General features: G+C 51.3%; 1 protein-coding gene across 1 annotated transcript; it reads right to left on the reverse strand.

Annotated features, from left to right (window-relative positions):
* Window positions 1–8,889: 8,889 nt before the first annotated feature.
* On the reverse strand, window positions 8,890–11,364 carry HES1 (hes family bHLH transcription factor 1). Its single transcript, XM_052639045.1, has 4 exons — window positions 11,032–11,364; window positions 10,796–10,891; window positions 10,478–10,565; window positions 8,890–9,810 (listed from the first exon to the last, which is right to left on the reverse strand). The coding sequence occupies exons 1-4, from the start codon at window positions 11,137–11,139 to the stop codon at window positions 9,260–9,262; spliced, it is 843 nt and encodes a 280-aa protein (XP_052495005.1). The 5' UTR covers window positions 11,140–11,364; the 3' UTR covers window positions 8,890–9,259.
* Between the last annotated feature and the right edge of the window lie 1,925 nt (window positions 11,365–13,289).

Consider the following 13,289-nt stretch of genomic DNA (forward strand, 5'->3'; position numbering starts at 1 on the left):
GTGATGGAGTCACAAGAAGAAAAGGGCATGGATAGATTTTTCAAGGACAGTGACCTTAATGGGTGGGTCAAGGGGGAAAAGCCCCATGGTGGATGTTGAGAAGTCATCAGAGAGGCTGGAGGAAGTCAGGAGAAACCTGTGCCTCAAGGGTGTAGGAAGGAGGGAATTTCAGGATGGAGTCTGCACATACTCAGAACCTCACAAGTGTTGACGAGGAGAGAACAAAAGAAGGACCATCTGATTTGTTCCCTGAGGGAGGGGCACTCAGGAGTCTGGCTGCACAGGTAACAGGGAGAGAGAAAGGAGGCAGGGGGCTTCTAGCTAGATTCTAGGGTGAAAAGGGAGGCGAGCAGCCCAAGGTGGAGAGAGGGGTGCAGGGTGGGGGAAATTGGCTCTGAAAGATGGTAGAAAAATGAATGTATTTATATACAGCAGGGAAAAGTAAAATGAGGTTGAAAATTTAGGAATAAAAGCTGATGTTCTGTGGACCACCTCCCTGGTGAAGGGGAACAGGATCCACAGTCCCTGTGAAAGGAGGGAAGGATGGAGCCAAGTGAAGGCAGGCCTAAGGGAAGGAGAGCCATCAGGCCAGAGGACTAAAGAGTGGGCGAGCCCATGGCGCCTGGGGAAGGGAGAGCCAAGGGTGGGCAAGGGTATGGGGGCAGAGCATAGGTCCTCAATTTCCAGCCCAGGGACCCACCCACATCCTCATCCCGCTGCTGCTTCCCATCCTACTCACACCTGGGGTGGGCAAAGTGACGCATCATCCATCCAGTAGGCTCAAAAGAAAAGCAGAGCCAGGCAACGGTGGCCACAGGGGGTTCATTCAGACGCTGCAGGTAGAGGGGCATTTATTTTAAAAAGAACAAGTTTCCAGAGAGAACAGTGGGAAGGCTGAGGAGGGACTCACTCAGAGGAGGGAAGCACAGAGCCAAGATCTGGACTCCCAGCTGGAGGCTTTACACTAAACATGCAAACTCGATGTCTTAAAAATGTTTTCCAATTTTCCATCTCTTTTACCTGATGTTCTTTCTCAGGCCTTTATCAAATGTACGAGAAAAGCTTTTGTATACACATATATAAATGTATGTAAAACATACATATTTTAGAAAACTTACGAATTTGGGCCTAGTTGAAAATTTTATGACATTTTGATTTCACATGTTTGACTTAGTATGAATAGAATGCTAGATTTCTAATTAAAAAAAAATAGATACACAACAATTAACAGAGTTTTACTGTATAGCACAGGGAACTATAGTCAATATCTATGGAAAATAATATGAAAAATAATATATATGTATAACTGAATCACCTAGCTCTGCACCTGAAACATTGTAAGTCAACTATTCTTTAATAAAATATACTATGCTAATAAAAAAATTAAGTTGAACTCAACCCCATATCAGGTTAGAGACTAGTTGCCACATCCCCAAACGATCAATTGCTCAAAATCCAGCTTCTATTTTTAAACTAGTGTATGTATGTAAATATGACTACAGCCTCAGATTTTTTATTTAGGAGCTGTGCGAATATTTGAGGCAAGAATGACATGTTAAGTTATCCTATGAACTTCTCCCAGCATTAAAATGTCTCTTCTTTGGATAGATACTCCCAATAAAACTTAAAATGCAGTCTCAATGAGATCACAGTAGGTTTCGAGTTCTCTAGACGATCATAGTTTATGCTCCTTTCCCATCGGCCCTTCCCCCAACTCCAAAACAGGAAAACAAAAGTAAACCAAACGAGCCTGCAGTTTCAGAGGTTTTTTAGAGGCTTGTTCACCTCTATAAGGTATTAATGGCCAATTCCACAGTTACTTTGCTACATAGTTTCAAGGGAAATATCTATTTGATTCTGCAAGGTTCTACAATATTTGTAGGAAAATAATCATATGGGCCCTAATTACGGAAGAGATACAGGGAAGAATAACTCTGTGTTCGAGACTATTTGTTCTTCACAAATGTGGTGTATGGGAAGCCTTCCTTTAGGTTTGTATCTCATCTCTGATCCTGAGTATCTGTTAGCTAGTCGCTAAAATGAAAAAATGCCTGGAGTACTTTACTCCTAAATGTCACACAGGATTCCACTTCTGAAACCAATTTGATATGGCTTGTACCCTCTCCTGCCCCCTTAAGGAATAATATTCCTGTTCTACATTTTGATGCCGTATCGACACATTTTTACGGGAAAAGCTAATAGAAAAAAAACTACGTTGTAGAAAACATGAAGTTTAGGGTGGTGGTGTTTGTCCGTTGAAGTAGTTTTTCTTTAGGCTGGAGATTTTGTCAACTGGATTTATAAATTTCACTTCTCACATTGATGACTAAACTAGCAGAATTAGTTAACATGAAAACAGATTGCATTTTTTAATAACAAAATAGAGTAAATTACAAAGAATATTCCTTAAATAGCATCACTATCATTAAGTGATACTTGCAATTCTAAAAAAAAAAAAGTCATTGATTGCTGCTTCACTAAAGGTAAATTACAACTGGAAATATATCCAGACATAGAATAGCTGCAGTAAAGCCTTTTATTAATTCAGACTTCAAGTATTTACTTATGCTGCAATCATGGCTCTTCTTATTCTTACTATAAAGGTTTAAATTATAAATAATACTGTAAGCTATGTTTAACCTGCTTAAGAGAATAGTCTTTAAATGACTTTGGTGCATTAATTTTATGAAAGCAAGTGGTTCTGTAAATTATGAATTCAGACTTACTACAAGTATTTGCCAAGTTTACTGTTTTTCCTTCTATTAGATATTTAAAATTCAGATTTTTCACTAATTTACGCTGATTTCACTAATTCGTTCTTGTTTAACCAGGCTAATCCAGTAAGTTTAGTTACTTCAGTAAGTGTATTAGTGGAAAAACTCTAACCAGTTGTGGAAATATGTTTCCTAAATGGAGAGTCTGATAATCACATTCTCTTCAGAAAAGAACTGGGCAAGTGAAAGGATTGGGGGGGAAGTGGTAGGTGGGGGTTGGGGTGAGGGGGGGTGCTTAGGATGAAGAGAGAAAGTGATGGCACTTTTAATTCTTGCTATTCTGTTTTCCAAGGAAGGTAACAAGATACCACAGCGAAGGATACTGTCTTAGTGGCAGATACGTAGGCAAATCCTGTCAGATGTAGTCTTCCTTTGATGGGTCTCACTAACACACAGGTCTCTAAGAACTCAATGTGTGGCCTATTTTCTTGCAATAGTGCAGGTACAGGGCCCATGCTTCAGGTCTGTTTCCACATCTTTAACTGCAGATGCAAATACTTGGTTGTAAAACCACCCCAGGACCTTGGTTGAGATTTTGAAATGTGCCTGATAGAGGTTCTTGCAGATATAGGTTCCTATAGCCCCAGTGCATGTGTCAAGTTATAGAGGAATATGGAAGCACCCCAAGGAGAGGATTACAGACCGTGGAGTTGAGAAGGCCTTCAGAGACTTCTGGTCTAAGCTTCTGCCTTGTGAGTGAGGAAATTAATGGCCAGAGACTCAGGAGGGCTTGCTCAGCATCTCATAGGCAGTGATCAATTTGGAACCAGAATTACCGAACTCCCAGTCCTTTCCTTGACCGTATTAAGATGACTCTGCACATTCAGAAGATAATAGTATTGTAAAAAAAAAAAATGAATCTTGAAATTAGCCATTTGACACTAATCTTTCTTAGGTGGAATTTGACTAGTTCTCTTATTTACCACACCAGCCCTTTCTATGGTCAGAAAAATGTACACAAAGATTAATCATGATTTGGAGGCCCCAAAAATCACCCGTTATGAAGTGTTACCTTTTGGTACCACTAGTGTACACTAATCCTCCTCTATGGCATTTAACACAGAATACTTAAATGTATTTATTTATACTGGTCTGTTGGGCCTGTTAGAGCTTTATAGCTACAGAGATCATGCCTTCCTTCTTCCTTTTATTTCCATGGTGCCTGGTTCAATAATTAATGAATGAGTACATGAAATTCAAGGCTTTCCCAGTGGCTGAGCAGTAAAGAATCTGCCTGTAATGCCGGAGACGCTGGTTTGATCCCTGGGTTGAGAAGATCCCCGCAGGAGGGCATGGCAAACCACTCTACTATTCTTGCCTGGAGAATCCCATGGACAGAGGAGCCTGGAGGGCTACAGTTCATACGGTTGCAAAGATTTGGACACGCCTGAAATGACTGAGCATGCACACACATGAAATTCAGAACCTAGGGAAGAGGCAGTGGTACTTTCACATAGCTGGTGCAGTCACAAGCAGCTCCTGAAATCACTGGGCGAAAGCCAGGGCTGGCTTTCCCGTTTGGTGACCATCCCTCACTGTGGTTTGCTGCTGCTACTGCTGCTAAGTCGTGTCAGTTGTGTCCGATTCTGCCCGACCCCATAGACGACAGCCCACCAGGCTCCCCCGTCCCTGGGATTCTCCAGGCAAGTACACTGGAGTGGGTTGCCATTTCCTTCTCCAATGCATGAAAGTGAAATGTGAAAGTGAAGTTGCTCAGTCGTGTCCGGCTTTTAGCGACCCCATGGACTGTAGTCTACGAGGCTCCTCTGTCCATGGGATTTCCCAGGCAAGAGTACTGCAGTGGGATGCCATTGCCTTCTCACTGGGGTTTAGGAATCGTAATAGCTGACCTGCATTGAGCTTCCCTGGTGGTTCAGACGGTGAAGAATCTGCCTGCAATGTAGAAGACCAGGGTTCAATCCCTGGTTTGGGAAGATCCCCTGGAGAAGGAAATGGCAACCCACTGCAGTATTCTTGCCTTGAGAATTCCACAGACATAGGAGCCTGGTGGGCTACAGTCGATGGGGTCACAAAGAGTTGGACACCAATGAGCAACTAACACACATTAGGGGCTTACATGCCAAGCACCACTCCAAATGTTTTGCCTGCATTTACTCATTTCATCCTCACAACGCTATGAAATATCACCTGGGGAGGTACAAATACCACCCTATGGTACAAAGAAGGTGCAGAGAAGTAATTTGCCTGGACTTACAACCTCAGCATCCTGAAGCCAGCTCATGTGCTTTGGCTCTAGTTTTTGGCCTCCAAGCCAATTCATATACCTGAAAATTTCAATACAACCATGGCAAACTTCCTGGAATTCCCCCAACTGGACTTAGACATTTACCTCTCTACGTTTCCCTTCCCATTCGCATCTCTTCTCTTCCTTGACCGCATCTGTCAGGTCTCCGCTTCAGGTGCCAACGCTCTGAAGACCTTACCTGGCTTACTCTCCAATCAGAATCCATCTCTCTGTTCTTAGGTGCCCTTTGTTGAAACTTTTCTGGCACGTCCCTCATCAGGCCTGGGATGAATCACTTGGATGTTTGTATATCTCCCCAGCTAAACTGAGAGCTCTGGGAGGGCAGGGGATGGGTGGGTCTTAATGTTATCTTTTTAGCACTGGCAGGGGGCTTGCTGGGCACTCAGTAGGCGCTAAGGTTTTCGGAGATGAGAATATTTGTTTTATGGAGTCGCGAGGTGCCGTTGGGCGGCTGTGTCTTGTCTGGGCCGACGGTGTGGGCTGAGCCGCCCTGGCCCGGCCGCTCTCCCCGCCGGCCCCCACCCGCCCTGGCCTGGCTTGCCGCTTGGCAGGGCTCCGGCGGCCGCGAGGGCCTCTGCTGCCCCGACACTGGCCTCGGCCCAGTTTCCCGGCTTCTAAATGCGGCCCGGAGCTACCGGGGGGACTGGAAAAACACTGGCAGGCGGCCCCACCCCCGGGCCCGGCGGGTCGGGCGGCCGCGTTTCTGCGGCTAAGGGCCTGCTGCTTGGGAGGCGCTGGGGCCTCGGGCGGGGAAGCGGGGGAGGCGGCCGGGCGCGGGCGGCTGCCTGCCTGTCAGCGGGAGCGGGCGCGGGCTCGTGTGTCAGCGGCTCCCTCCTCCCTCTCCCCCCGCCACCGCCCGCCGGGCCTCCCGGCCTCCTGCCGCCGCCGCCGCCGCCCGCTCCCCCCGCGGCCTGGCAGGCTGCCGGCTGCACAGGCGGGGGTTCGCGCCGTTCTCACGACCTCTCAGGTTGCCTGAGCTCATCTGGGAGCTATTCATTTCCTGCCAGAAAGCAGCCGGGCCTGCTAAGCAAACCACCTTGGCCGCAGGGCCGCCGGGGCTGGCCCGGCGTGGCCGCCCCGGCCTGCTCCCCGCCCGGGCCGCGAGCCGCGGCGGCCTCCCTGGAACCCCCGGCGGCCCCGGCGGGCGCGCGGCGGGGGCAGCTTGACCGCCCATCTGGTTGCACTTAGGAGCCGGGGAGGAAGCTAGCAGCGGGTTGTTACCGGCCAAGGGGTGTGGGAAAAGTTAATTGACTTTAATGACAGGTTTCCCGGGACGGCGGTGACGATGAGGGGGTCCAACTTAACCCCTCGGTCCCCACTCCAGCAACACGTGGGATGGAATGGGGCGCGCGGAGGGGGGCTCCTCCCAGTCGCGGCAAGTCGCTACTTAGGGAAGGCTCCCGACTCTAGACCTAGGAGAGCCAGCCACCCCTCCACCCCGCGACCGCTCCACCCCCCGCCCCGCTTCCAGTTCAGCGCCTTTCCAGCTCCGGATGCTGCCGGGCACGGCGGGGGGCCCAAGCCCGGGAGGGTCTCCATTGAGAGGCTAATGCAAGCGGCTGCAAGGCTGGCGGCCCGCATCCGGACTTGGAGATTGGAGCCGCGCCTTATCGGGAGCCACCGGCACCGCCCCGGGGCGGAGGAGAGGGGCTGCTGGGTGCCACTCAAGATTGTGTAGTTAGTTCTGGCCCCAAGGATCCTGATGTGGGCTAGACTGAAGCTTCTCCTCTCCCCCAGCTAATTACTGCAGAAAGAGCCTGGGTGCAGGAGAGTACAGGGCCTTAGAAATAAACACACTCCTTTCACGGACTTGGAAATGTCCCAGAGAAGGGAAATGACTCACCCAAAGAGATACTGTGAGCTTGACGGCAGAACCGGCATAAGAGCCTGAAAATCCCCACTGGGGCCGAGGGTCCCCCCTTTCTTTTCGTTTTGTACAGAAATGCCTCATCTACTAGTTTAAACCCAAATTTCAGGGAAAAAAGACCACTTTCAAACTACAAATTATTCTCAAAAGAACAAATATTTACGTCTTTTAACATCATCACTCCCCTCAATATCTGTGTACTTTTGATATTAATAAAAATCCTGTTTTTTCAGTTGTTCCCCTTCAGCACAGGGAAGATGAAGAGATTGAGTTTTGAGTTGATTTAACGATTGCACTGTGTGTGTGTCAATTTTTAAGAATATAAATGCGTTTTTATAAAAATGAGATTCTGTTGTCTCCCTTATTTCTGCCAGGACACTTCCGGTGGAGCCAGAGGACAGATTTACCAAGTGAAGCATTTGAGCTTGGGTTGTGTCTTAAAAGAGCAATTGTTATAATGTCTGTGTTTCAACAGGAGAGAAATGGCAGAATATGATATGATAAAGAAGGGTGTGTGTGTATGACTATTTCTTTGGTGGGAAGGTATGTTGAGCACCTTTCACAGAGGCAAAATGAGGCAAGTAGGAGCCAAAAATTTTAAAGCATTTTTTAAACCTTTCGCTCTAGATCTGAAGCTGGATGGAAGGTATTTGAGTAGAACACTGACTGCTGTCTGCTAGATCATTCCAGTGATAGAGCGGCTCTCCACACTGGCCTGTGGGAAAGGCCAGCCAGGCAGGGGAGAGGTGAAGCTTTTGAAATAAGACAGAAAATCGTTGGCTTTATCTTTGTTAGGAAAGCTTCAAAGATTGATCTCTCCCGCCTCATCCTTCTCCTCCCAGAAGCCCTTCTAAGAGAAGGGGGGTGGGGGCGGTGAGAGGAGGCTGGCGGGAGGGGCCAGGCCGGGAGGAGGACTGGCCGGCGGTGCGGGAGGAGGGCGCGCCCGCCAGACCCACAGCGCGGCTGATGTGTCTGGTCTCGCAGGGCTCGTGGTTTTCATTTCCCCAACACCTGGATGCAGTCAAACACCTGGCCAAATCTGACAAAATCTGACAAGCCTTTGTGATGGGATTTGGAAGAAATTCCCTGCAGATCCTGGCACAGTTTAAAGCTGTCCGCTTTGAGTTAGGACTTGTTAAGGAGGGTTATGTGAGCTGAAACCCGAGACAACCCTTTTGCTTCTATCTGGAGCCCACATCTTGCCTGGAAATGGGGCATGACCAAGCAAAGGGGTCGCTTGCTGTTTGTATTAAAAGGGGAAGATGGCCTGTGTGCTTGCCAGGACGGCCTCCACATGCTTTCTCTATTAGAGCCAAGCACAGAAACTTATCAAAAACATATGTCTGGTGTTAATCATCTGGACTGGGGCTCCACTTGGGAGTCTAACTAGCTGTTCCTTGGCAGAAGGAATCTGTTGACCTTCTCAGCTTGCTTGAAGAGGGTGCAGAGAGGCATTTCAAACTTTTAGGTGCTGGTACAGAAAATGTCTAGCTGCAAGGATTGACTTTAATTAGAGAAAGACTCCAACACTTGAAGGCTGTAGCTGCAGCTATGAAGACTGTTTTTACTCGGATGCTGGTGAGATGCCCTAGGGCACTAGTGCTGCAGGAGCCACCCTTAAATGTGTGGCGGGCACCGAGTACTGGATTGATTAACTTCATGAACTCAGCCCCCTTCCATCTTCCTCAGGAGCCAGTATGAGAACCAGGACTGAATGACTTTACCCACCTGCAACTAAAAAGGGTTTTGAAATCTTTTAAGAGACTGACCACAAATTGATCAAGGAAGCCATAACAGATGGGTTCTCACAAATTAAATGGAATTTAGCTCAAGGAGCCATGGTAAAAGGCTTGATGGGTTTTTAAAATGTTCTTTTAATAACAAAAGGAACCAATTCCTGAATTCTCAGATTATGTGTAATTCAAATTCTGCCAAGACCTTCATTTTTACATATTCTGAAATAATTCTAAGACATAAGAGCCTTCACTCTTCTTACTTTTATTATATTTTCTCAAATAAACTTCCCAAAAGGAAGATATTTTAAGAGCATTTTCAAACATCTTTGGCATCACATAAAAAAGAAATCTCGTGTAAAAAACGAAATGTCATCTGAACTTTTATCATACAAAGGCGCAATCCAATATGAACATATAAAATATATACAAATATAGTGCATGGTCAGTCACTTAATACAGCTCTCTACAAAAAGTAACTTTAGAAATTAAAAAAAAAAAAAGTAACCACTTAACCTCAAAAGTCCTCCCTTCTCTCTCATGGTCCAAGTTCCTGTTTATCGTCCCGAGGGAAGAGAGATGGTTTGGGGAATTTAGGGGGAGGGATGGCCTGAGCCCCTCAGTTCCGCCACGGTCTCCACATGGAGTCTGCCGTGAGAGAGGGGCCGCTGGAAGGTGACACTGCGTTGGGGCCCACCGAGGTCCCGCTGTTGCTGGTGTAGACTGGGATGACTGGGCCGCTGTGAGCGAAGGCCCCATTAGGGATGAGGAAGGCAAACTGGCCGTCGGGAGCCGGCACCACCTGGAAGCCGCCGAACACCTTAGCCGCCTCTCCAGCAGGGCTGCCCAGCTTGCAGGGCGCGCCGCCGGGAGGGGGCGCCGCACCCCCGGGGATCGGCACGAGCGGCGGCGGCGGCGCGAACGGCGCGTGCTGCGGGCCGCCAGGTCCTGGCGGGGGCGGCGGCGGCGCCTGCAAGGCGGGGTGCGGCTGCCCTGGGTAGGTCATGGCGTTGATCTGGGTCATGCAGTTGGCCAGGTGGCCGAGGAGTCGGGTGCGCACCTCCGTGTTAACGCCCTCACACGTGGACAGGAAGCGGGTCACCTCGTTCATGCACTCGCTGAAGCCGGCGCGGTACTTCCCCAGCACGCTCGGGTCTGTGCTTAGCGCGGCTGCGGGCCAGAAGGAGACGGATGGGTCACCGAACGGCCCTGGCCCCGAAGCCACCGCCTCCGCCCTGGGAGGTCCTCGCGGCGCGCCTCCCTGACCACCCGCCCGCGGAACTGCCTCTGGGTAGCCGGCTGGGTTTAGAAAAACCCTCCACCTCGCCACACTAGCTTGGCGACCGACCCCGAGACGCTCCCTCTCCATTCCCTGTCGCTTCATTTAACCCGATCTGAAGCCTCAAATTTGCCTCCTCCCCACCCCCGCACGATGTGACCTTGGATAGTGCCCTTCCCCCTCTTCTGCACCATCCGAGCCTTATTTCCCCTTATGTAGCGGGCGAGGAGGGCGTGCTAAACTAGATGACCCCAAGCCCCACGCAGCTTAAAAACCACCACGGTTCTAAATCCTTTCACCCCCCCATCCGCTTCCCCCACTGCCAAGCCGCCCGCCGCCCGCCGCCCTCGCCACTACAACCTCTCTCCCTCCCTTTCCGGAACAGTAACAACTTGGAGTTGTGGCTATAAATAAGCCCCAGACCGTGGGAACGCAAGAGTGAGCCAAGGCAGTAAAATGTAGCTGAATGCCTCTCACAACCACGGGCGGAAGTCTGGAAGAAATCACCGCGGGGCGAGAGAGACGCCCGCAGAGGGGGACGCGGCGAGCCGCTCTCACCCGTCATCTGTGCCCGCTGCAGGTTCCGGAGGTGTTTCACTGTCATTTCCAGAATGTCCGCCTTCTCCAGCTTGGAATGCCGCGAACTCTGCACAGAAGAGGAGGCAAAGGAGGAAAGTGAGAGCCTCGCCAGAGGTTTCGGAATGGTGGGGGTCCGTCCCTCCCCCTGGCCACGGCGGCGACAGCCCTAGACCTCGGCTAGAGGGGCCTAGCTCTCCCGCCTCTGAGAATGCAGTGCAGGCAGGGAAGACCCCGCAGGCAAAGGGGATTTCATTCTTAATACCTGGGAGAGAGAGAAAAAAAGAATTACCCACTTACATCTTTTTTAAGAGCATCCAAAATCAGTGTTTTTAGCTGGCTCAGACTTTCATTTATTCTTGCTCTTCGTCTTTTCTCCATGATAGGCTTTGATGACTGTAAAGAAAATTTTTAAAAAAGAGCGCTTGAGTTCCCATGGGACCTGCCATTTCTCCCCGCGATTTTAAGGGAGAAAAGAGCCCCCAACCCCGACTTAATTTCTTGGGGGTGCAGGGAAATACAGGTACTGCCCTTACCTTTCTGTGCTCAGATGCTGTCTTTGGTTTATCCGGTGTCGTGTTGACACTGGCTGGGGTAGCAGCCACCGGGGACGAGGAGTTTTTCTCCATTATATCAGCTGGCATTTTCTTTTTCTTTTTTTAATCCCTAGAGAATTTTATTTTTGGAGTTCTTCACACACAAAAAAACTGTCTTGCTTATGTCCCTTTTACTTTATACTTTCTCAAAACTACTGAGCAAGTGCTGAGGGTTTATTATAATATCTTATGGCTACTTGGTGATCGGTAGCGCAATTCCAGGACCAAGGAGAGAGGTAGACGGGGGATTCCGCTGTTATCAGCACCAGCTCCGGATCCTCTGTGATCCCCAGGCCCTGGCGGCCTCTATATATATCTGGGACTGCACGCGAACGGCTCGTGTGAAACTTCCCAAACTTTCTTTCCCACAGTAACTTTCAGCCAATGGGAGGAGGAGACACGCGGCACCGCTCGTGGACCGCGCCCCCCCATTGGCCGCCAGGCACAAGGCCTGGCGGCCAATGGCGCGCGCCTGAGCCCGGGGCACCAGAGGCTACAACGTCAATCAAAAGGATTTTAACCCTTTGCTACTCTCCCCGCTGGCCTTTGCTTTAGAAAGGATTTTTCCGCATTGGGTTTGCTCTAGTTTATTTCTCTTGGGGCTTCGGCCTTTGCTCTTTATTTCCTTTCATATGTAATAGAGCTGCTTTGCCAGTAATAAGTTCATTTGAAATATATATTTTTAAAGGTTTAGAAGGACAGGGATTAAAGGTTATAAATGCAGTGGTTAGAACGGGGAATGTGTGTAAGGGTGTGAGTTACGAAACGATCTAAGTGATTTCCCTCTTAGACTCCGCACGTTCGGGGGAGGAGGGGGGTGAAAGTTGACCGTGCAAAAAAGGGCAAAAAATTTTCCTTTTGCATGCAGAAAAGGAAAATGTGCCTCCATCTTATATTTGCAGATTTTTCAGAGCAGGGTGGTTTTCGATCCCCGCACCCCTCCCCCGGTCCGTCCCTCATTTTTCCTCTGGAGTTGGGGGCCTCGGACCCCGCGCTTCCCCAGGAAACAATCAGAATAATTTCCAACTGAGCAGAAAGAAAATGGAATTTCAAATGAAAGGTTAACAAGGGGGACTTTGATGGCAATGCCTCAAGGACGCACGCACGTCCTTGCCACCTTTTCCCTTTCCACCCGCCCCCTCTCGGTTCTGCAGCGCGCCGAGGCGGCCTGCCGAGCAGCAGCCTCTCCCTCCTTCCCGCCCCGCGGGCGGCCAGGGCAGCCTCGGCACCCGGCGCGCGCGGGCCCTTTAAGAGCTACACCAGCCGAGCTGCAGTTTGACATCAGCCGGCCGGCGAGGGCGCGCCTGGAGCCGGAGCACGTGCCAGGATGTTTTATTGCCGCCGCGACTGCGGCCGGGCCGGGAGGATGTGTGTGTGTGCGTGCGTGTGTGAGTGTGTGCGCGCGCCCCGGGGGCAGGGAGGCGGGGGGCGGCGGCGGGCGGCGGAGCGCGGGGGCTGGTTCCTGGTCCCCGGGAGAAGCCAAGAAGGTAAATAGCAGCTGCTGTGCTCGAGCCTGGGAAAACCCCGCCCCCTGCGCCTGGCCTGGGCTCATTGGCGCGCGCTGCGTGTGGGGTGTGTGTGTGTGTCCCCGGGCCCCCCTCCCTCCTCCGGCCCCCGCCGGGCCTGGAATCCGAGGGGGCGGCGGGCTGGGAGCCTAGCCCAGGCGCTGACCAACCGCCCCCACCCCAACTACCCCCGGGCCAAGGTCAGCCCTTCCGGGCGGGGAGCGCACGCCCTGGGGTGGAGAGTGGGGAATTATTCCAACCCCCCCCTCCACCCCTGATTTCGGGCTTGAGGTTTTAACTCCGCCGAAAGCCTCACTTGCAACAGCCCGGGGGAGGGGTGGGGACCTTCTTGTTTGCTCCCTGCCCTGGCCCGCCCTCCCCCCGCGGGGCCCCCGGCGCCCGCCGTGGTCACGAGATGCCTGACCGCACTTAGGAAGCGGCCGGGTCAGCCTCCTGCCTCCGCTCGGCGGCTGCGGTTAAAGCGGCTTCGCGCCGCCCGCCTTCTCTCCGAGTCCAGGGAGGCCGGGCAGCTCCCCCTCGCTGCACCCGGGAGGCCGCCGGCGGGCGGCCGGGAAGAGGCGGGCGGCGCGGGCGGCTGCGTGCTGCCGGCTGGCCGGGCCGCGCGCCGGGAGGAGCCGCCGCCGCCGCCGCCGCCGGGTGCCACGTGGCGGGCGCCGGGCCGGGAGCGCCAGG

Source organism: Budorcas taxicolor, chromosome 1 (genome assembly GCF_023091745.1).
Source record: "Budorcas taxicolor isolate Tak-1 chromosome 1, Takin1.1, whole genome shotgun sequence".
NCBI classification, from domain to species: domain Eukaryota; kingdom Metazoa; phylum Chordata; class Mammalia; order Artiodactyla; family Bovidae; genus Budorcas; species Budorcas taxicolor.